Below are 26464 nucleotides of genomic sequence, written 5' to 3'. Positions count from 1 at the left end.
CTATTAAATGATCATCGACAATATGAAAACCTAATATAGTTCAACATTTGTTAATAATAATTAGAAAATTTTACATAATAATAATAAATTTTTAAGAATTGCCCCCGGCCTCCAAATAAAAAAAAAAACAACAAAATTTCAAGTTGATTTCTTATTACATTAATTTTCAATTATAGAGTATATGGTAATAATTAACATCGCAATTTAAAATAAACACTACACTTTATAGATTTATATATCATATTATATTGCATAATATATTCTGCTTGCCATTAATAATTGTCGTCTGGTATCCACAACCGACAACAACGGTATTAGTAGATTAATGTTTATTATTCATACTTGTGGTATTTTATTAATATAACGCGTATGCATCGTGTACAATTACAGTCAACAATATAGATTTATGTATACGCCGAGAGTAAATAAAAAATGAGTATTATACGTATAAATTATGTACGTTCCTACTTATTTACCACCAAAAAAAAAATAATGATAATAATACAGAACGTAATATTATACTGTTGCTTGACACCAAAAATATTTCACTATTTAGTAAATAGTTGAATAATCGTTTTACTAAACTTGCGTATTTTTATTTTATTTTATCTGCCGTGACAATATATAGTTTGCTTTTTAAATTTAATAAACATAACAATAATGTAAATAGATCGATTTATATTTACTAGGCTAAATCAAAATTATTATAAGAAACGGTGCTCGTCATCATTTAAAATATTCGTACGTTTTGGAATAATTTACAGATTACTATTGATTATAAATTATTATATTATGATTATGAACAACATAATATACAATAGCTTATAAATAAAATATAAACTAAACGTGAGAGAAAAATTGGTGAGAAGTTGTTTGGATAGAAGTTTCTATTATAAAAAAGATTTGACGCTTAAAATAAATACTGTTTATAATATTTTAATTTAAACTTTAATTTTGCCATTAAAAATGGATAATACTGATTAAAATTTCATTTTCAATTATTTAAAGTTGTGTAATTGCATATCTTAATCATTTACCGTTTGATAACATTACGATACATGATAATTTTATCTAAATTTTATATCACCTACTGAGTATTCAAATGTATTTTAATTTTTAACAATCCATATTTTTGAATATAATATTTGGAAATAGGACCCGACCTTATTGTATCTGAAATGCCTATACAATGCGCCGTGTGATCATTTTTATAATAATAATATTGTTATTAAAACATGCTTAAATGTGTATTTCAACTAAAAATATATATAAGACTCAGGGAAATCGGAATATACGAAAGCGGTGTTTTTAAATTTCCCACTATCTTACGCTTTTTATTATTTAAATATACAAATGTAAGTATTATTATAATACTTAAGAAATGTACAAAACTCTCAGTAATTTTTTACCATAAAGCATTTCAATCTCTAGAAAAATTAACGACCCACTTAATATATAGTTATTGAATGATCTATACATATAACATAAATACAAATATACTTAATATAATTTTAATGTTTTTATTAAATAATACTTCAACTATTTTATTCTCAAGATTAATTTGTATTAAGTACATAAAATGTATTGTTATGGTATACTACTATTAAAATATAAAAATAATTAAAGTTATCTACTTTCTTTATTTTTTAGCTCAAAAATACTCACTAAAATAAATATTATTGTAATAAAATATCATGAAATTTATTGACAAAATTAACACATGAAGGTACTGTGTATTAATTTGAGTTCTTAATCATTGTATCAGCTAATAGTTAAAATATAGAGAAATAAATAACTAACTATAAATACGATATAGAGATATAGATGCCACAGAGTTTAAAAATTACATATTATTGAACATAATGCAGCCATTTCGTCTTAAAAATAATCTAGTGCACTCACTCTATACATGGAACTATGTTTATAGTGTATATATTATATATATATATATAGTTTCTAATTGTAATTTACAAGCTTGAAATCAAAATTAACTAATAATAATTAATGTTACATTTCTTACGAGTAAATGCAATATGTCACATTGACGTTGAACATATTACATGTACTTACGCATAATACATGCTAGTTACTAATCGAAATAATTGAATATTTAATTAGCTAAATTCCATTAAATCGACGTGTGTAAGACAATTTCGCCTCTTTGGGTTTAAGTTTAAAACTACAGTTAAAACAATAATGTCCATAAATACAATGTGTCAATTATTATGAAACCAGATGGAAATGACAATTTATAATCGATAGGAAAAATGTGAGATATTGTAAGTAAGCATTAAATACTATTTGACATCTTGAGATGAAAATTTTAACAAGTCTGCACAAAATCGTAGCATACAAATAATTACAAACATAATAATTATAAATCATAATATTATGAGATAATTGTTTGTTTTTCTCAAATTATAATTTTTTTAGTAAAAAATGAATAATAATAAAATAAATGAATTGTTCTTCTACTTTAGATTTTGAGTAAAGTAAAATAAGAAATGTATCAGTTTTACGAAGATATTTTTTTTTCATATTTTTTATAAACACTTAGATGATAGAATAAGTTCTTCAAAAGTTTAAAGTGGTTATATATATATGTATATCGATCGACAATCTAATCTAGTTGATACTTTGAAGAGGTCATTCTTCAATTTTTTCAATATAGTTTTCCTGCGAGTTAGAAAGAACTATACAAAAGTGTTGAAAGAAAGTTCGATTGTAACTAATCTATACACTGAGACACTGATACTAATTTTATCGAAATTGATACGTTAATTGTCACTTTAAAACTTAAATTAGTGCAGTTCGTTGAGCCCTTAAAAATTTTGTTTGACGAATAAAATAACGAATCACTTTTTATTATTATTGTTTTGTTTAAAAATTAAATCTCGTGTAATTAAAAAAGTTAAATTATATATTTTCTGACAGAAAACGACTGAGTCAATTAGGTACTATAAAAAATGTTTATGTTAATGTAGTTTATACATAGATTAGTTTTAAAAATGTTTCTGTTTAAGTAGGTATACAATATTTTGGTTTTTCATTTTAAAACAATTAATCAACAAATAAGTTTAAAATAAATTATGTTTCTTAATAATATTTAAGATTATTATAAATCGTAATGTTTAAAGTTAAATTTAGAGGTTAAAAAAGTATTCTAACCACCTTTTGAAATATCTGCGAAACAACTAAACAGTAGAGAATTTTCCCCCTCGCGTCACAGTTTGTATTTAAGCTGAGAGTTAAGGGATGCGGAAAATGTATACATATACTTCAAGTTATATAGAACAGTGCAAAGTTGTTTTATATTTAGGTAAAAGTAAAGGGAAAAAATAACGTCGAGTTTCTGACAAGAAATTACGTCTGGATTTTTCATAAATAAAAAAAAAAAACGCCGATTACCCATAAAACAAAACTCGGAATGCAAACCGCATTTAAAACGAATGTTTATGGAAATATTCGACATTTATATTTCTACTATTTTATTTGTGTGAAATGCTATCTCAAATATTTTTTATCGGGTCACTATCGCTCAAGGCCATTAAAACGAACGTGATTTATCGGAGTTGTATTATTTTTATTTTTATTTATTCATTTTTCAGATACATATTCTTGGCCATCTATACGGCCGAAATGGTTATCAAAACCATATCAAAGGGATTTATACTGAACAAGTATACATACTTACGAAACCCGTGGAACTGGCTGGATTTCATCGTCATCACGTCGGGTTATGCGACCATCGGCATGGACGTGGGGAATCTAGCCGGGCTACGTACGTTTCGCGTACTCAGAGCTCTAAAAACCGTATCTATAATGCCAGGTAATATTTTCCGTTTATATGAAATGATATTTGATATTTTCGTGAAACCTTGTTGTGTATACACAAAAAGTCAACGGTAATATTGTCTGTCATATCTTTGAGTAAAAAGATATTCTTCTATTGATCAAAGATTTTTTTTTCATCATAGATTTTAAAATTAATCAAATTTACATTATAATAATATTTATAGTGTACGAATATTACAATGCATAAATATGCTAAAAAATACTGGAATACCTAAGTTGTTTTATTTATTATTCAGTATTGTATTAATGCATATAACTAGAATTATGCTTAAGTACATATCACATTATTTGTTTTTTATACGATGAAAACATCTAAATAAATAAAAATAATTTAATAAAGAGTGTAATTTAAATTTTTCGTTAATTTTAAAACATTACGTTACTTGCTGTTTAATTTTATATATTTACAAAGATTAACTCATTTGGTTTGATTGAATTGCGAATATTGTAAAATATGTATTATTCTAATATATGCTAAGATTCAAACATTGCTGCTTTACACTCTATTGTAAATTACGAAACATTATTTAAACTTAGAGAAATTTGTGACCCAGTTCAGTTGAAAATTAAGAAACATAAATGATTTATGATAGTAAAGTAAAGATTGAAGTACGTTCAAAAGTAGTAAGGAAAAAATATTATCTAGTAATATATTAACCTGGAATTTTAAAGTTTGTATTTATACTTAAACTATGATAAATATTTCAAAATATATACATATATATAGTAATCGTAATGATATTTATCTAGTAATTATTATAAAAAAAATAAAATACTAAATTGATATTATACATCATAATGTTACGAATAGTTCAACCTCATAATTTAGGCATTCATATGTTTTTATTCTATAAACAATTTTGCTTAATTTGAAATAAATTATTCGAAGTATAAAATAATAAAATAATTGTTACATGTTCCTAACCACAATCTTACTGTGAATATTTTTGAAAAATTTCAATTTTTACCTCGATAACGAAATTGCCAAAGTATGTATTTATGACAATTTGTTTCTTACCTAACCTTAAATATATTGTGGGAAAACATGTTTTAACTAAACTCTATTATTGAATTTATTATATTTTATACATAATTATAATTTTATAAGAGCTTACTTTCCGTAAGGTTTATTTATTATTATTATTTTTTTTATAATTAATTAAAAATATAATATTTAACTACTTAAATTTGTTTTTTAATTGAAAGCAATTTAACTTTTGTAGACAAATTATAGTTTATTGATATATATTTAATAATATTCATATTCTATATTATTTTTTTGTATGAATACATAATATCATTATCATATTTATCTTTAGAAATGAATGAACGTAGACGATATATTCGTTTTTACTTAAATACATTTTTTAAATAAAAAACGGTTACGTTATTTGTTAATAACTATATATTTAATAACTTATAACAGTATTATATATATAAAAAGTAACTAGCTTTCAAATGTTTTCTGTTGTAGTTTAAGTTGCTTGATAAGCTTTATTTTGAAATATTTATTTGAAATCGCTTTTTATAAAATATAAAATAAATAAAACATCAAAGTTATATAAACTTAACTTGTAATTCATATCTTTTGTTTAAATCTGCAATAAATAAATATATTATTGATTTATTTAAATTACAAAATGACTTACAAATCTAGGACTTTTTATTTAAATTTTTATTGATATGTTTAAGTTTTTCGTAAAAAGTGCATCATATCTATTTTATACTCAATTTATTTATTTTAGTAAAGTTTTTGGAAATAAAAATCAAAACTCATTCTTAATGATTTTAGTGATATTTTTTGTTTTTCTTTTGAACGTGTTGTATGTGCTTAAAGTTATAGAATGTATAATAGGTAAATATAGAAATATGAATAACAATAGTATTGTAATATGTAATCTAACTGAATTAATTGTACGAAATAAGTTTAAAAAATTAAATTGTTATCCTCGTATAAATTAGTAAAATATTTATAAAATATTTTTTACATGTAAGGTTAAATAATAAGTAGGAGCTTAAAATATAAACATAGTTTAACTCAACAACAAAAATATGGGCTCATCTATTATTTAAGATAATATTCTCTGAACACAACAGATTTCTTTCTTTTTTTTTTATGTGAAAAACTGGATAAATTTAAAATGATTACATTCCAATCTATCATATTGAAGTCTTCGTAATATATCGCCAATAAGAATGCAACTACTAATACAAAAAATAAAAATGTTGATTATGAACATGACATACAATTAAAAGCATATTAGTTTTATTTCATGAAGTAAAAATTATCTTATATAAAACTCGGATTGCCTCAGATTTTTATATTATTTAATTTGTTTGTATTAGTTTATTAAAAAAAGGTCTTCAAACTTTAAAAATATATTATTACTCATATTGATGAAAACAAAAAAAATAATTGAATTCTAATAAAATAAAAAATAATTAATTTTATTCTATTTTTTTGCTATTCAATAAAATCAGTTTTCACTTTTATTTGAAAAATATAATATTTTAAGAAAAAAGAAAAAACTGTGATGTTATGTTTTATTTATTTTTTTTATTAGTTTCCTTTCTTCAAATTAATTCAAATCTATAATTATTTAACAAGCATATTAAATGTTTTATGAAAAAGTTTGTAGCAGTTCTATTTTTCGTCTATTATTTTATGAAAACTCGCAATGTTTATAATTTATGAAAGTTGATAATTAGAAATCAAAAGACATTTATATTTGCTTTTTTATACTAACCTAACCTTTATTTTGGTTTCCTATTAAAATGCTTTAACAATGAAAGCAAATAAATTTTTGGAAAAAATGCTGAATTTACAAACGCTGGTTATTACGGACAATAGCTATTATAGTTTCCGCTGACCGTCCCCATCGCTTAAAAACTTTCAGACATTATCATTACCGGTATAACTTTATGGAGTGAAAACTTTCGTGTACGGAACATCCTTGTTTTTCAAATGTCTGTTATCTCCGTAAACATGGCGTAGCTCGTTTTCCTGTATGCATATCATAGACAAACGTTGTTTGAACAAGTAAAACAACAATGAATAGGTATTATACACCTTTTCTCAAATAATGAACCAAAAATTAAGCTAACTACAACAAAAATACTAATCCCAAATAAAATGGTTACTCTTGTTAATCGAAATTTAGTATATCTACTATACCTATTACAGTGTATAGTAGGTATACCTTCTCAATTTTTATAAAACGTAATCGTATTATATTACAATATAGTATTGATAATTACCTCAATACAAAACAAAAAAGTATAATTTTATAATGGAATATTATATTTTTTTGATATTTTAAGGAAAAAAAAAGTTTCACTTATCTTCCGTGAGTTACAATTGATTTAATTGACTATAGGTACTTACTATTATTTTTTTTAAATTCCTTTGCAAAATGATAAAATGATTTCTAAAAATGTTGACTTTAAAACGTTAAAGTTTATACAATTATCGTACCCGTAGTATATAAATATTTTAAATTTTGATATGAGTAGGGTGGTAGGGAAATTATTTTATACCCCACGTATTTTTACTGCACTACTCCGCGTCATTAAATTTTAAATGCTTATAAATAATAAACTATTTGTTTAATATTTTATATTCATGCATTCAAATGTTTAGAAAAATATTCCGTTATAGAATTGTATAATATTAAAAGTAGAAGTTTGTGTTTAAAATTCTGTATAAGATAAAAAGATTGGGAATTGGGCACTCGTCTCGCTACGCTCACCTTAGTACTGGGTAGTGATGTTTTACATCGTTTTAAATTTGAAAAAAAAAATCAACGAATTCAAGTTCCTTTTAAAGCATTCAGTTAAAATCACGTTTGCTTGCATTTTAGTTTTTTCGTTTTTATGTTGGTTTTTCGTCAATCATTAGAAATTAGAAATTTAAAAGAAAAATAAATAAATATATTTTATTAAAATAGTTGTTTATGAGTTTGAATAACCTTTTGGTAAATTCTATTTTGTAATAAAATAAATTAAAAATGTATTAAATTAAATTTGAGTCCCTTAAAAAGTTAAAAAGATCTAGTATAGAAATAAAACTTTATAGGTGGTTTCTAAAAATATATTTGTATGTATAAAGTGGTACGAAATAATTCATTCGTACGTAATAATGAAAATGAAAAATACGTAACCAACATGTCGTGGATATATAGTGATATAGCTATCCTCATATAATACATCTATAACTTTAATTATATCTAATAAAATTAAATTAAATTATATCTGTATTATAAGTTACTTTAAAATATTTATTATGATACGTTTTATTATTTTTATTGATAAATGATTTTTAAGTTTAATATTAGATTTTTAGTATATTAAAAGATTAAATATATAAAATATCTAGATTTTATTATAATTCTGATGAATCTCATTTCTTCTGTATTTGTTCGAAATATACTTAAATTTCTAACATATTTTATAATAATTTACACAGAATTAAACTCAATTGACTTATTATACCATAATATTTGTGATGTGATAACTTATACACTATTATTCAAAATTAAAGTAGTAGTTTTTTGTAGGTTGTTATAAGTTTTAAAATTGTTTATAAATCAAAAACTACTAAATTTTGTTATGATAAATAATATTACATTGAATATTTTGTGTGGAAATGTTGATAGTGTTGGTATCATAGGTAAATGTTCGGAAGGAAAATACCATCTGTACGTGTGTTTAGGAAATGTTGAAAGGAAGTTATTGAAATGCTTATAAAGGAAATAAGATACTTATACTTACAGAAGCAGTTATATCCAGGACAAGTTAAATCGTTATATAAGATAAAGATAAGAAAAATAATTGTAATAGGTATATAATAGTTAATGAGCAAGTTAATGTGTCTTACGGAAATCACCAAATCAATAGAAAATATTTTCATATGTATATTTTAATTATTTTTCTAATATCTATTTAAAAGAGACTATAGAAATATTCACTTTGAATCAATATAATTTAAAAATAACTCATGCTATAATAGATTATCTTCATTTGATTAGAAAAACAAATATTTGTGCACAATTGTTTTAATTTTTTATTTAAGAATTTAACTTCCAATTCTATAATAATTAATTATAGGATATTGTTAATGATTATTGAGTGATTTTTCTGAAATTGTTGGTACCTCGTACTGATGTCGTGTAATATTAATATTGTTATTATTTATTATTTATCTATCAATAAATTTGAGAAGTGTAGATAAAAGTTTGTGAGTTGGTTTTACAATGAAATGTGGTCGTTAAAAGAAAAAAAAACTCATTATTTACAAAAAATATTTAACTACTTGAATGTATTACAGTTGACGCCGCTTATTGTACTCATTTTGGTACATGACCATTTGAGTTCATTAATCGAATGATCCAAAAACATTTTTAAAATTTAAACTTATTTACTTAAAAAATATTTATTGATATGTATAAATGCAATTAAAAATAAAATATAATAATATGTAGGTATATTTAAACTCTTTTAATTTTTTTATAAAAATTCATCCAAGGTTGATTGGATTTTCCGAACCGACTTATATCACATTTAATAGGTATGTTTATTAGTGTTCATATTCTTTTTATTTATCTAATTTTCAAATAACCCTATTAACCGGTGTGTGAGTCGAATATACGATTTTTTTTCAATGTGTTAGTTAAATTTTATGATAAAACGCATAGGTATTTAATTCAATTAAAAGCTATTTATAAACTAATACTATGTAAATATTGAACATTGAACTATATAACTAATTCGAATAAATAAGTTAAATGTCTTAAATTAAAATTAGTATAGTTCAGAAAACTCAAATAAAAAATGGGGAAAAGTAAAAGAACCACTTTGTTGTATAGTTGTAGATGTGTGTAACGCGTCATTGAGTCACTACTAAAATAGATTTATGTTAAATTTAAATTCAATAAAACAATTATAAAAAAAATCTTGTTAGTAAAAGTACTTCAATTTTTAACTTAAATATAATTTCTGGTCAGAAAGCGAATCTAGTTAGTACTTTAGGGAGGAGGTCAAAAGTAAGAAATGTTGAGTACTTTTATAAATATTTGGATTAATTGAGAAAGGTAAAAAACTATTAGGAAAAACTTTTTTTATACAAAACCAGTTTTTGATAAAATTGATTTTTTAGTAATTTTTTATTGGGTATTTAAAAATATTTATGGTTACTGAAATTACAATATCAAAATATTTAAACTTAAACTGCAATATTACTCAAAATGGTTTTATATTCAGATATTCTATGGCAACAACAATTGTTTTATTCATAGACTTAATAATCCATGTATGTAATACATATATATATTTTTTTAATAGCTGAAATAACTTAGGTTTAAAATAAAGTATAATTCATTTTTGTAAAGATTGTACGTTTGCGTGTAAGTACATCACGTAACTATGATTACCATGCATATTAACATTGAACAAATTTTAAATTAGTAATTTATTATGCCGTTATTGTGGCTTCCCCTGTTTTAGATTTTGAGTGCACCTAGTTACAAAAAACAATAGAGTTTGCAACAATTTTTTTTTCATTTATTTCTTTGCTTGAGGTAAACCTTTAAAACCTTCAATGGGCAGTGTTATGTACGTCAATAAAACTGCGTTTGTAAAAGTCATAAAAATAACCGTAGAAAATATTTTAACATCTGCTGCGTTTTGTTTCCTTGTTTCCTACCTATAATATAATATTATATTTTACTCATATAACGATATTATATTTTCACTGTACATAGTATAAAGACTTGAATACTTGATTTGATTTTGATTTTCTTGAGACTTAAGTTTATTATTTTGTCAATCCAATGTGTATAAAATACGGCATTCAAGACAATTATTTTGAAACTTTAAACATGCTTAGTATTATCGTATATAAGCATTTTTACCACCATGAAAGCATATTTGACTCCGTCAAGAATATTTTATAATTATTAGATATCTATTATGATTTTTTTCAATAATTATTTTTCATACTTTGTAAGTAAATGTATAGCGTATAACAGCGTTTTTCAAACTTTTTTTTTGCGTAACACTTATGTGTATTCTTAATCAGTCATGTACCACTAATGACTAAAAATAGAACGATACAAATTGTACAATTCAATAATAGATACTTCACTTTTTAGTTAAATTTATTTATTTTAAATAACAAGGCAGTAAAATACTACAATATAATTGTTTTTATTTATTGGTTTTTTAAAATAATATATGAGTTAAATAAAGAATTTTCAGTAAGATCAGAATCGAATATTTATTTTTAATTTTCCGTTCTACCACCATGCGGCCTTCTGCGTACCACAGTTTAAAAATCTCTGTGGCATATTATAGGATAAGTATATTCTTCACAAAAAATAGTGGGACGATAAATATTTTAATTTAATAAAATAAAATATTGTTAAACTATGTCAGCATGCATATGACTGCTGCAGCTGAGCACTTATTCGTTTATATAAAATTAATATCAAACAATAAATTCTAGGACCTAGATGCGCTTCCAAAACTTTTGATTAAAAACTATGTATCGTGTTCTCTCGTTGGTTTCAGTGAATTCAAGTCAAAATATATATAGTACGTATATTATTGTTTATCGATGCACCGAGAATTTCAACCACTCATATATTATAATATAATAAATGAACAGGCGTATTATGGTGTGGCTTGATACTTTGTGTCGCAAAATTCTATAGAACATTACTACGGTGGTAGTATGAACTGTTGTGACAGCAGTCGACGTGTATAGTTCACGCGGAACTGCAGAATTTGACGAATAAATAAACGACGAAATGCGCGCCAGTAAAATATATATCCGTCCGCATGCGGTAAACCAATATGCATTCCTTAACGCGTGGTTAACCACATTACCCGCCGATATATACAGGGTAATTTACCAAGCATGATTTTTTTCCATTTATTAATGAAATTATTCAATTTCAGATTTTATTATGGATTTTATAACTTTATAATGTATTTTTTAATTCTCGATATTTTTGTCATACTCAAGGAATGTCTTATGTCAATATAAACTTCTGTTTTTCAACTGAGAACTCGCCTTTTTTATTAAAAGTTATTGAGTGGATATTCTTTGAAAAAAATAATAATTCAATCAAATATGTTTATATTATGTGATGGAGAAAAATCATTAAATATAGTTTAAATATACATGTGTAAAATAGATGTGATATTGGAGTTAATGTTTATTTTAATAAGATTATATAAACAATCAATTATAAATTTAGTTGATAGATTAACGCAAATTACTTAAAATAATATTCAGTCCTCATAAACCTCATATCTTCCAAACACATTATCAAAGAACAATTATCCTTGGATAAATCAACTTAAATTACTCGAAAATCACTAAATGACAAAAAGAGGATGAGTATGCTTGATAAATCAGCATCTATTTATTATACAGTGTATATTATATACGTACATATACATAGTAATTCTTCTATCGCAAGATTCTCGATATTCCTAAACTAACCAAACTTAAAAGTTAGAACAAACCTCTCTCTAACTACTTTTATAGGATAGGGTTGGGTCAGGTTAAGAATATCGAGGGTTATAAGATAAAAAGATCACCCTTGCTACAGCATATAATATACGATAGCTACAGGGTGTTTAAGTCGTGTCAGTCGTGCTCACAGCGGTAAAGCTGTTTTACTTTCCATCCACAAAAAACTGTAGTAGAGTGTACATATAGTACGTTGACGAAGGGAGTTGGTAGCGTAGTATACGTACTATATTCATTATTCATGGTCGGGAAAGATAACGGAAAAAAGTGTCTAGATACACGATACAGTATATTTTTATTTTAGGCATTTAGTTACAAGATGAAATTACACAGAAAAAAAATTCAAATTTATGTCTCTAAAATATTACACATATTATGAAGTACCTTTAATTTACTAAGCTGTATTTTATTTTCGTTAATTTATCAAAAAGTCAGTATTTAACACAAATATTTATTATTTAAATTTTTAAAAACGGTGTCTCTTATATTGTTTATATTAATACAATCTCGACTTCACTAAATAAAAATAAATAACAAATTATCTTTTGAACATTTTTAATTTGAAATTTGTCGATAAACAATTTCGGCCCAGACTTGAACTGACTTGTACGCAAACACAATAAATGTATAACACACGATAATCAATCTGATATCGAACGAACAGATAACTAACGCAGTTTGTACGATTGGATGATAAACGGTTTATTTCGGTCTGTCGTCTTACTGCATTCACTTTCGTAACGTATTTGTGTACTGTTTGCGGTGATACCTAAAGTAATTGAAAATATATGGTGGAATAGTCACGAAAAAATAATCGTATTATATATAGCATACTTGCCATCGTAGTAAGAAACCTCATATTAAAAATTAGTTAAAATATTTTTTCCTTGAGCATCACCTTTTTAATGATTATACTTTTTATGGTCTATAGTTAAAAATACAAGAAGAAAAATAATTTAATAGACCTCTTCAAAAAACTACAAGTAGTATTGTATTCGGCTTAAGTTAACTTCTATGTGTTACAAATTGAAAAAAAAGTACAGTCCAATTGAAAAATATTATATTATAATTAAATATTGTATGTTAATAAGAACCCGCTCCTACCAAAATAATTTTTAACAATAACTAAAACCAATATTTTTATCTAATGAAATCAATATATTATTTTAATTTCATTAAGTTGTTTTATACGTGCAAACTTTCGCTAACCTACCTAAAAAGTTATTTTTTATTGATTATATTCAGAATACTAAAAACTATATTATTATCAAAATATCAAACATAGCATCCATAAATACTTATGATTATGAGTCAATATTTTTAAGTGTCTTATCAGTGATGTTTTTTATTACATAATATTAGTATTGTATAATATACGATGTATATCATATTATTTATATTATTATACAATTTTTCCGTTACAGATATCCTGAAAATTATTTTATCCAAATAAAAAAATATATACGATGTGTTCTATGAATAATTGTGATTAACCCATGAATCATTCTTTGTACATGTAGCTTTTTAAAACATCTCTAACTTAGTACGTATCTTCCACTATCCCCAATAGAGCTATTATTATTTATTATATTTATATTATTCATTTTACTACTATTTTTATTATAGAGACATTTAATAGACTATAAAGTACATAATTTTTCAAAAGAAGACTTCTATACTAAAATAATATATACATTTTAGAATATCTTAAAAATTTGATAAGACATATTATATGTATATGACGTATTAAATATATATTATATAACACTAAATTCATCTAACAAAAAAAATATATCCTTTTTTAACATAAATCATTTAGATCTTTTTAAAAAATTAAATCCAAAAAGTATGAAATTGTTGTTAATTAAATAGTTTTTAATAGACAAATAGTCAAGTTATAATTATTGTTTTATATGCAGCTATCAAAAATTTAAAATATAACACTGATTTTTGAATACAATATTCAATAATTATATGGTTGGAAAAAACTATTTATAAACATTATACAGTATCTATACAAAAATTAACTAACTTTGTAGCCATCACATCAAGAAAAACTGTATTTTTAGCCATTTATTATAGTTTAACTATAGTTAAATAAATGTTTTATTTTAATATTGTATTGATAACTGTATTTTATTCTTAATCTTGAACATTGAAACATATTGTGTGTTCAATAGATTTAAATAATAATAAAACACATTACACATACCTGCAATCGTTTGTATGAAGTAATTAATTAATACAGTTGGTTTATTATAGTAATTTTATATTAGTTAAGTGTACATTATACAAGTATTTAAATAATAAACCAATTATCACAACTAAATTGTTATTTCATAATTTACCAATTTTCTCATTTATGACTTTATATATTATTATACAGGTCTCAAGACGATCATCAACGCCTTGTTGCACTCCTTTCGTCAATTAGCTGAAGTCATGACACTGACCATATTTTGTCTAATGGTATTTGCTCTGTTTGCGCTTCAAGTGTACATGGGTGAATTACGGAATAAATGTGTTATGATTAACGAAGACAACGTGAATTGGCTAATGTAAGATCATTTAATTTATAGAAAAAAAGATTTTTAACATCAACAAATAGTCAATTATCAATAGTTTTAATACTTTTCTGTTGATCTACGTGTGCATTATTAATTATTACCTACAAAATATGATTGATAGTCAAATAATACTCCAAGAGTAAACTATAACAATTAAATTTAAAATAATGTATTTTTATTTTAATAAAATTAATTAATAATTATAGATTAAACCTATTTTTTCTTATAAAAATTGAATTTGAATTTATTAAATTATCAGATTGCTTAATTTTTTTATGATAATAATATTTATGAAGTTGATTAATTCAAACGTAAAATACTAATTTTATATTATACATATTTTTAAAAAAATGTACACATTTTTGTTAATAAACTATTATAGTTTAATAATCAATGTCTATTGAGACGATCGACCAATTAAAAATATTATACATAAAATAACTATGCTATGCTATAAGTACCTAATAAAAATTTAAAATATTGAAAATTTTGATATTAAACATGGCATGCTTAATAATACTACCCAACGTTAAAAGTTATAACTAGATAATAATAATATGAAATTTAAAATGTTTCAAGTTCTATGTATATGAAATCATCTATTTATTCTTATTATTTTAACGGTATAATACGCATATGCCATTTGCACAATGTATGATATTATGTGAAATAAAATTTAATAGTTGATTATTTTATACTTTTATTACATTTATGTTTTGATGATGGGATATGTTTACGGTTGTTACTCTTGAATCAAAAAAGTAAATATCATGGTTCAGTGATAGTACTTGCCAAGAGGCTATAAATTCAGTGCAATTGAACATTTCAAAGAAATAAGATTCAGTGAAATATAGTGTTTTTGTAAATATGTCCACAACAATAGAATGAAAATAAATAACATCCGAATGAGTAAAAGGCATAATAGTAAGGAAACAGACAATAGTGATTTTTTTCCCTGGGTGTCCATTACATTTTTTTTTTTTTTTTTGTTGCTTTATTTATTTATTATTATTATTATTATTTTTTTTTGTTCTTTAATTTCGCGTCGTCATCACAGTCCTTTGCACCACACAAAACAAAATAAAAATACTAGGCCATTTTATGTTTATAATTGAATAATAATGAAAAAAATTCATAAAAATATTTTAACTATGATATTTTGTTAGACACCAAACACTGAAAATAACATTTATTTCGATATTACAACTTTTGGAATTTAGTCAAAAGTAATCTTTGTAACAAAATAAAAAAAAATATGGTTATTAATTTAATTAATTTTTTACTGCATTAATTTTCAATTAAGGTCAATGCAATTATTTGTTCACATATCTCTCCAATAAAATTTAATTTAATTATAATGTGTTAAAATATGAATTCATTTTATGGCAAATACATTTTCAAACATTACCTACACATATAAGTTTATTTTTATTTTATAAATATTGAATCGTCGTGGCTTATCTTGAATATCCGAATATTACGTATTTACAGTGTTTTATTAAATGTATTTAATTAGTATTGGCATCAGAGTAATAGCGAAACCTACATTTCACCACTAAACTCTAGCATACTTAATGAACCACCCACGTCTAATAGCTTTATATACTTGTAAGCCTTTATAAGTACATTTAATAAAAACAAAACAACCGTGGAAGATAAGTTGGATCCAGATGTTGCATTACACAAAAGCTTCCCAAAATAAATTTGAAACCATAGAATAAAAAGAAGACCACTATAACACTATTGTACACTACGTAACTAGCAGAGGTTGAAAATCGGCATTTGGGTATATAAGCCCGATTTTCTTTTTTACATTATTCTACACATGTATTATAAAAAGCTTGAAAAAACGACGTAGGACGTGGGAACAGATACTATATTGTTAACGTTTTGTGCTATTATTCCGTTATATCGATGTTTATTTTTTTTTTCATTCGCAAGATTTATATTATTATTTATTACCAATAATTCGGTTTATATTGTATGGATTTTACATTCAACATAAAATCTACATCACAAACATATTATTTCAGTTATTAATTTATCGTTCGTTATTTCAGATATACGCAATATTTATTAACCTTCTGTTATTTGTATACAACTAAATTACTATAGTACCTCTGCACAGGTAATCGATTTTATTTCAAATACGTATTTTTAATTAGAAACAATATCTCATAAAAAAAAAAAAAAAAAAAAAACAATAAACTATAATTATTAGTTTATTTCCTGTAAACACTCATTGCATTTAAATGTAAAATGTGCATTAGTCTTATCATACATCACATTATTTGTGTTATTTGAAACTTTAGTATTCTTAAGTAAGCTAATACGTCTGTAGATAATGCCAACCGAACGCAATGTCCTTATTTGTTCTACTATTATTTACATATTATTTTCCTTCAAGTTAACCCGTTTAATAAACTCGATCCGTTTTGTTTGCGTATCGTTTTCGTATACCTACTGTGCATACACCGCACACCGCACTCGCCTACTAAGAAACTGCGAAATGTACCTTTGGCGATTTATGGTTTTTAATCTCTGGGGTTTCAATTTTCTGTGTTTCCTGTGCATATTTTTTTATCTTCTCTTTCTTTACACTGTTTGTATTTCAGATGGATAAATAAAGAGCAAAACTGGCTGTCGGACAACGAAGGCAACCCAATGTTATGCGGCAACGTGACTGGGGCGAGGTGAGTAAAGCAAATTAAATATTTCAAAGATTCGTACACGCAATTTCACTCGGGGGGTTTTAATGTGCCATTATAAAACTAATCGTTCAAGTCGAATGGTTAGATGGTGGAGGTATGTTTCTTTGGTACATGAAATTTTTACGTATACCAGGCCCAATTCCATTTTCTAAGTAACATAAATTTCCATTATGAATAACGCACATTATGTATATAACAGTCAAAAGTAAAAATAACAAAAATAACAAAATCATATAGAAAAATTTAAAAACAATTACGTCAATAATCTAGCAATGCACATCTATAGATATTTTGATTGTTATTACACAATATTATATATTCAATCGAATTGCACTATAAACATTAAATGCGATTCGAATACATTTATTACTAGTACAAGCCGATGGACAGAAATCGTATAATAATAGTAATATTATGTACCTACCAATGATATCTGATGACAATAAAATATAATTATTAGATAAACCTTTATTAATGTAAAACTTATTTTAATGGATAGCGTGCATTAGTAGAATTATATTATAGAGATAGTTAATTGTAAAGTTTATTGGCAGTTCCTTATTACCGTTGTTTTCAGACATTGCCCAGTTGGTTACGTGTGTCTTGGTGTTGGCCCTAACCCCAATCACGGTTACACGAATTTCGACAATTTCCTGTGGTCTATGTTGACTACGTTCCAGCTAATTACACTGGACTATTGGGAAAACGTCTACAACATTGTAAGTACTTTTATAAAATAATACCTTTTTATATTTTCATTTAAAATAAAAACAACTTAAAAAGTGTGCATTTTACTACTTATATATAATGTGTACATTATTTTATATTACGTATTATTTATTATATACATTATACACTTTATTGTTTTACCGTTTTCCATTTATTGTAGTAGATATATATATCTAAAAAAACTCAAATTATACAAACTACTTATGTCTATAACGCTGAATGATTCGTTACCCTATTAAATTTATAAACGTTATTGATACTCTAAAATAAAAAGTCTCAATGTTTATTAACCGCTATGACCAATCATGTAAGCTATACTAATAGAATAGTAATAGAATAACTAATTCTAAAGTAATTTAAAAGTTTATGGTCTTGAATATTATATTTGAAAATATTTTGGAAAGCCTTGTTGTATTAAATTATATTTGAACGAAAATAAAACTTTGTTACATTAGATTAGAGTGTTAGGCAATGAAAACAAAAAGTGAGTTTTGATCTTTTCGTATTTTAAAAATGATAAAAGAATATTGGATGGCGAACTTAATAAATCAGTGCATGCGTTTAAAAATAATTCCAATCCATATTGTAATACTTAAAAAAAAAGCGGGCAAGTGAGTACCGCTCTGCTGTACATTAGGTGCCGTATGGATCATGATTATATATTATAGGAGTGTTAAATTTGAATCCAATGATAGTTATCATTGTATACGAAAAACGATTCTGAACGAAGATGATTTGTCAGCCTAGGATATAATTTCTAGTGGTTGGTGAAAAAGGTGGTTTATGTTTTAATGGCCTGAATACAACAAAATTTAAGTTCTTTTATAATAATTGTAAGCTAAACTTATGAAAAACCTTGTATTAAAGTTTCAACTCTTAGCTACTTATACAAAAATTTTTATGAAATATACCTACAAAATAATTTGCAAGTATAGTTTTGATGAATTTTTGTCAATATTTGAACTTCAAATGCGAATAAAAAAAAATTGTGCCTATGTATTCTTATAATTTTTTAATCACTATAATAATAACTTATGAGGAACTTTGCATTAAATTTTCAAGTATTTTGATAGGGCCAAAAAGATTTTATCGACACATAAAAAAACAATTTTCAGAAAAATTGAAAATTTCAGTTGTCTATAAATAGCTCAAAAAAAGTCAAAATACTTTGAAATTTAAATCACGTAAAGAAAACGCGAATCTTAATAACTGGTAAAATTTTCAAGTATCTACGAATTATACTTTTTGAATAATAACAAATATTTAAAATCGTTTGAGGATAAATCGTTATCGTTACGCTATTTCGTTAAAATTTAAAATTCAAACGCACTTAAAATTTTTCCTATAATGATGCTTCGAGTTTTCTCTATAGATACTTGAAGATAAACTTATGGAAAACTTAGTGTTGTATTTTTAATCCTTAGTTATAAACACAAAAATTTTATGATTTTTCAACTTCAAATATTTCGCAAATATTCATAATTTTGACGAATTTTCGTCAAAATTTGAACTTCAAATGCTAATAAAAAAAAATTGTGCCTATGTATTCTTATAATTTTTTAAGCACTATAAGAATAACTTATGAGGAACTTTGTATTAAATTTTCAAGTATTTTGATAGGGCCAAAAAAATTTTATCGACACTTCAAAAATATTTTTTCAGAAAAATTGAAAATTTCAGTTGTCTATAAATAGCTCAAAAAAAGTCAAATTATTTTGAAATTTAAATCACGTAAAGAAAACGCGAATCTTAATAACTGGTAAAATTTTCAAGTATCTACGACTTATACTTTTTGAATAATAACAAATATCAAAAATCGTTTGAGGCTAAACTGTTATTTAACGCGGTTTTTGTAAAAATTTAAATTTCAAACACTCATAAAAATTTTTTGCCTGAATCCGGTAGAGTTTTTTTTACAGATATTTGAAGAAAAATGTATGGAGAACCTTGTACCAAATTTTCAAAACTTAGTTATAAAAGAAAAAAATTTTATGGTTTTTCAACTTCAAAATTACTTGCAAATTTTCACGTTTTCGACAGATTTCGTAAAAATTTGAACTAAAAACGCTTATAAAAAAAAATTGTGACTAACGATTTTTAATTTTTTTTAGCTACATTAAAAACAACTTATAAGGAACCTTGTATTAAATTTTCAAAACTTTTTGGTCATCCAAAAAATTTTATCGACACTTAAAAAAAATTTCTCAAAAAATCGAAAATTTCAGTGGTCTATAAATAACTCAAAAAAAGTCAAAATTTTTTGAAAATTTAACTATATACAGATACCACTGACATAACCATTTGGTGAAAATTTCAAGTGTTTTCAGCGATTAGTTTTTGAATTACAACCATAAAAAAAAATCGATTTGGTCGAAAACTGGTTTTGCGTAAAAATTGCCGTTTTTCCGTCATTTTTTTTTTTTTGTTTTTCTCGATTTTTTTGAAAACTGTTGGAAAATGTTAACTTTTTACCTCTATAATGCACCAAGGATATTCACTTTTACATCGGAAACCACCCCCATTGTTTAAAATTGGAGCATTATTTCGACTAGTTATGCTGTACACAGACACAAAAACAAAAAAAAAAAAAAAAAAAAAAAACACACACCATTGTAAAATCAATACATTCATCACTTCGTTCAGAATCTAAAAGATTATAATAATGTAAAGAATAAAATATAATAAATATTGACACGCACATATTATTTGTATACAGCCCGTAATAAATTCACAATGATAATATTCTAAGAAAATTACATATATTATTCATGTCTTCCATAAAAGGCAATGAACTTGCTGGAATCATATCAAAAAGGTCTTGGCGAATGCGTTGTATAATGATTCGGCTAGACGAATTATGTATGGTTTATTACGCAATAAAGTCTGTCGAGATACATTTTACGGACATTAACACCGAAGGTTTCAACAAGTTGATGATTTCAACTTTAATACGACTTTGTCTGAACAATAAATATTGAATTTAATAATAGTTTTAAAAGCTACTTATTTTTTTTTAATTTTGCTAATTTTTACTTAAAATTATTTAAATTAAATTTTCTTTATTGTTATAGATAATAATGAAAATGATCAAATAATAATTTATAACTAAAAAGCATATATTTTTTACCGAAAAAATCTAATCTATTTGATTTTCTGTCATTAAATAATCTTGAATTATTCTTAATTTAGCATTCTATATATATTTCTATGAAAGTATTTAAAATATTTACTTGATTTTATAAAAGTAATCTTTTAGTTATTTCGACTTTGAGTAGTTGATAAAATATTATATTTTGTGTGTTCTTTGTTATATTGTATAACATATATGAACATAATATCGTGAGTTTCGTAAAATAATTTTTTAGCTTATTATTAAATTCTAGTGAAAATTTTCCAATTTTTGAATACCGTATAATTATAATTCTTATTCCATTATTTCTTGAAATACACAAACTGAAAAAGTTCATAATGTATCACAAATATAAGAATAATTTTATTCAACTCACTATTTAAAGTTAAAAAAATATTTTAACTAACGAAATTATATTATTCTTTTATAATGAAAAGATTCTATATTTAAAATTATTTGTACATTGGTAAATAAATCGATGACATCGATGATAACAATAATAATAGTTTGTTATTTATTTATATATGATAAGAAATATTTATTATTTTCGGAATTTATACATAAATAATGTTGATGGTTTTAGTTGAAAAGGGTTTTCAATCTACTTTTTACCTTAAAAATTATATCACTCATTTTTTAAAGATTCCAACTCATTTTATTCAAATTAAATAAATTGTATATTATTAGGTACAAAAAAACTTTCAAAGTTAAAATTAATAATTATTAAATATTATTATCAACTTTCTTAAAAAATACAATAAAAAAACTAGTAGAATTATAGTTTACAAGTTTATACAATGAAAAGTCTATTTAGTTTTATGATGATTTGAATTAGGAGGTATTAAATTATGCATTTTTGAACTTTAAAATAAGTTTCCTTAAAAATGTCAAAACCGGCTCATAGGGTATCTAAATTTTCAGTTCACATAATATACTTATCATTTAAAACACGTCGATATTATTAAATACAAACAAGAATATATTATATTATAATTATAGGTACGTGTTAAATATTAAAATTCCATTTACTGAAAATTATTCCCATTTGTTGTTGTCTGCCAATACAATGTGATCTACAACAATAATCGCCATGAAATAATTCTGATTATCTGTGACGCGTACAAAATATAAATTCAAACCACGCATTTAAAATGTATTTAAGGCGGAATATTAATATTACCAACTGTTTTTAATACATCAAAATACAAGCAGCAGTAGTGAAGTCGTTTGCCGTTTCCCGAGGCTAACGCACAACACTGTTCTGACTTCCGTTACGCGTTATTTAGGTCACGCGACGCTTTTATAATATAAAATACCACGGCCATAAAAAATTTTCTGAAAAGGGATTTGTTTCGCCATCGCATCTACACTCCATCGATTCAAGTGTGTGTATACCGGTTGTTTCAGGTGTTGGCGACGTGTGGCCCGATGAGTGTCATATTTTTCACGGTGGTGGTGTTCTTCGGTTCGTTCTACCTGATCAATCTGATGTTGGCTGTCGTCGCCCTGAGCTACGAAGAAGAAGCGGAAATCACACAAGAGGTAGGATGATAGAATTTTTATTATTATTATTATTATTATTTTTTTTTTTATAAATCTTTATTGAAATATAAAATATTATAAAAAATAAAATGTAAACTATTCTGACGATGGTGTGTATTCCGGGTAACGGTGCACATCACGGTTGTGATTTTACGAACATGGTACGAGTCTGAAATATGTATATCAAAAATAAACACACTGCTACCGCTTCAGGCAATGCTAGAGGAAAATGGAAATACGAAGTTGTAAAAAAAATCCACACGTTTTCTATTCTTATTTTCTTCTTCTTTTTTTTTTTTTTTTATTCGCTCACGTTGCACTAGTGTTTTTAATCCTTGTTGTCAAGCAGTGTATAGGCAAAACGTATACAAAACTAAGCTTCGGTGTAGCAGAAATGCCTACACGGAGCACCGTGGCATGAAATATATACGAACTGACAAAAAATATCTCCTTAAAAACTCGACGCGCCCGTTGTGGCTTTTGCTTTTTAAATCCACAACGAGAATATATCTTCGAAACTATATTTGAACTTTTTTAGTGGTTTAAGTTTCTCTTTAACTTTGAGTTATTGCCCACATAACTATTGCATATAACAGTATGAAAAATCTTAAGTTCCTATTACATACTATACTGCTGGCATACATTGAAATTCAACTCACTAAACTACACTCTTTGTTGAGCTAGAAATTGATTTCTACTAAAAAAATAATTTAAATATTATACTCGTTAAATGTTTTAAATTATTACACACAGACAACTATAGAAAATTATCTAAAAAAATGTTGTTAATTCTAATTAGAACTCAATATTATATAATCTACACAGATAGTCATTCATTTGTTTCATACATAATTGCTTCCTGCATTAGGTTGACCTTTTAGTACTTGAATTTCCTTTGATAATAATACTAAATCGATAATTTAAATATTTATTCACCTTAAAGCTTAAGCATTGGTTCCATAACCGAGGAAAGCTTGTTAACTAAATTTAGTTTAATAAATTATTATAAATAGAAACTAAGGTTATAATAAATATTTTATTATATGTTAACTCAAGTGAAAACTAAATAATAATTGCTATAGTTCAATGTATAATATAATATTCTCATAATAGTACTCTAGTACTAAGTAATACAAATAAACGATTATTTTTATACCAGTTAAATATAAATTTAAATCAAATCATTTTATTTAAAATTTAAATAATTTTCATTATAATATTATATTATGATATCATTAATTATACTCAAAATATAAAAATTGGTCAAATATTGAAGATGAAATATCGTAATTATAAAAAATTTAAATTAAATAGAAATAGTGTATTCATTTGTATATTAATTGGTTTAAATTTATTTGCTTATATTTTACTAATGTTTTATTCAAAATACCTAAATACTATTTTAGTATTTTATTATGAAAATAAATATTACAAATATTATGAATAAAATACGTTTATTTTTTAAATATTATGGGTATTTTTGGGAGGCAATTCGTGCATACTAATTTCAAATAATTTCAAATTGATTTTAAGTTAAAGTATTATATAACTATGTCTGTATTATTATTTATTAAGTACTCATCTATAACAATTTTTTTTTTTATACTTGTTATTTGAGTTAGTATTAATTTAAACACAATATACACATTATATTTCAATAACATTTTATCATTAAAAAATATTTACATTTTGAATTATAACTTTTTAATAAAGTTTTTTATTATTATTTAATTATAAAGTTTTTGTACACTATCTCATGCAGACATTAGTAATTCAAAATTCTAAAAAAATGTGATTACAATGCAGAAAATTTAGTAACTTTAATAATTTCCTACAAATCTTTTGCAGTTATAAGTTCAGTTCAGTGGTTATATTGTTATAAACTATGTCATTCCAAATTAGTTTTCAGCAAACACTTGTTCAACATATTATTGTGTCCAGTTAAACTATGTGTATGTCGGTGGTGCCAACCTGTCAAGTTACTGAAATTAGTCTGTACATAAATCATTCTAGTATAAACTTGATGTGAAGCATATATATATATATATATACATACACATAAATTGTGACCACGATGAATAATTAATTTTATAGAGTATGAAATATTAATAAGAAAAATACTATCCTGCATAGCAGAAAAAAATATATAGGTAGTCCTGAATCTTAAAGTAAATGTGTTTTAGTTCTTAAATATTTTGAATATAGTAGAATAAAAATAAAATAACAAACCCGTAAAATATATTTTTCTTTAATTCATGAAATTCTCTTAGGAATAAAAATAACGCATCAACCGTCGTAAAATATAAACGTTACTACCTATTTCGATAATCTTAAAATAACAAATGTTATATTGTAATTACAGAATAAACCGTAATATTATACAAAATTTAGTCTGTAAATGTATAAAATCATATTGTTTTATTTGATGCATATACTGAAATTATGATATAAATTAACTCAATACAATCCATTAGGAATTAGTGATAGTGGTGTATCTGTGAAGTGGTTATTTGTGTTAAGTTTCAAATTTTAAGTGCACTTACATGTCTGTATTACACTATAACTATATAGTTTGTTGTTTCAGAGATCGCAACACGACTTCACATGTAAAATAGATTATATTCTTTTAAGATTTCTTTATACCGATCATTATTACAGCTATACCTGGCTCAACAAATTTTCACAGAGATTCTTGTTTTTAAAACGAACATTTTTTAATTTACATTAGATTATGCGAGTTTATAAAACATATATATGAAAAGTAGACCATAAATGAATAAAGCTAATAATATACCTACGTATAATATTAGTTATTTGTACGTAGTTTTAAGATGGCGAATGGTCACCTTGTTTTTAGAGATTGTGGAAGGACTTAAAGATAAAAAGTATATCACATTTTTTATAATGTCTTAACGATCTAACTTGTATTTATTAATACAAGTATCAAAATAATATGAATACAATTTCATAACTTCATAAGTATACATTCGTATTTTAAAGCTCCTTAATAATATAAAAAGTTTAGTTTTATTTTTAATTAATAATTGTACAATCTTCAAATAACTTTTTAGGAAATGCACAAATGATTTTAGATTAATATACAATTATAATATATGATAAAATAAAATATTAAAAATCGTATAGATACGGAGGACTTTGTTGATTGTTCATGCATTGATGGAATTTCATGACTGCGAGCAGTGAGAATCGTACAATCAATAGTTCACAACACCATGTTAATATGAGGATAAAAAATTGTATTCAATGTTATTAGTTGAAATTTAGTTTTCCCCCTTCGTGAAGGGAAATAAAAGGATTTAAAATGGATTTTAATTCACTTAGGAATTAAAGAAGTGAGATTATATCATTGTTTGTTATAACCACAACCACAGTT

The 26464-nt window shown here is 24.3% G+C and overlaps 1 protein-coding gene across 6 annotated transcripts in view; it reads left to right on the top strand.

Moving 5' to 3' along the window:
• Positions 1–26464, top strand: part of LOC114124170 (sodium channel protein 60E-like) — a 133820-nt gene that overhangs the window by 50415 nt on the left and 56941 nt on the right. For all 6 annotated transcript variants that reach the window (XM_050199595.1, XM_050199592.1, XM_050199600.1 and 3 more), the window contains exons 4-8: positions 3609–3829; positions 14778–14949; positions 17574–17651; positions 18247–18388; positions 22936–23070. In XM_050199595.1, the coding sequence (XP_050055552.1) occupies positions 3609–3829; positions 14778–14949; positions 17574–17651; positions 18247–18388; positions 22936–23070 (748 nt within the window). The remainder of the gene's footprint in view (positions 1–3608; positions 3830–14777; positions 14950–17573; positions 17652–18246; positions 18389–22935; positions 23071–26464) is intronic.

The sequence above is a fragment of the Aphis gossypii genome, chromosome 1 (genome assembly GCF_020184175.1).
Source record: "Aphis gossypii isolate Hap1 chromosome 1, ASM2018417v2, whole genome shotgun sequence".
NCBI classification, from domain to species: Eukaryota; Metazoa; Arthropoda; class Insecta; order Hemiptera; family Aphididae; genus Aphis; species Aphis gossypii.
Note: the sequence above shows the minus strand (reverse complement) of the source record. Positions and strands in the feature narration are given on the sequence as shown.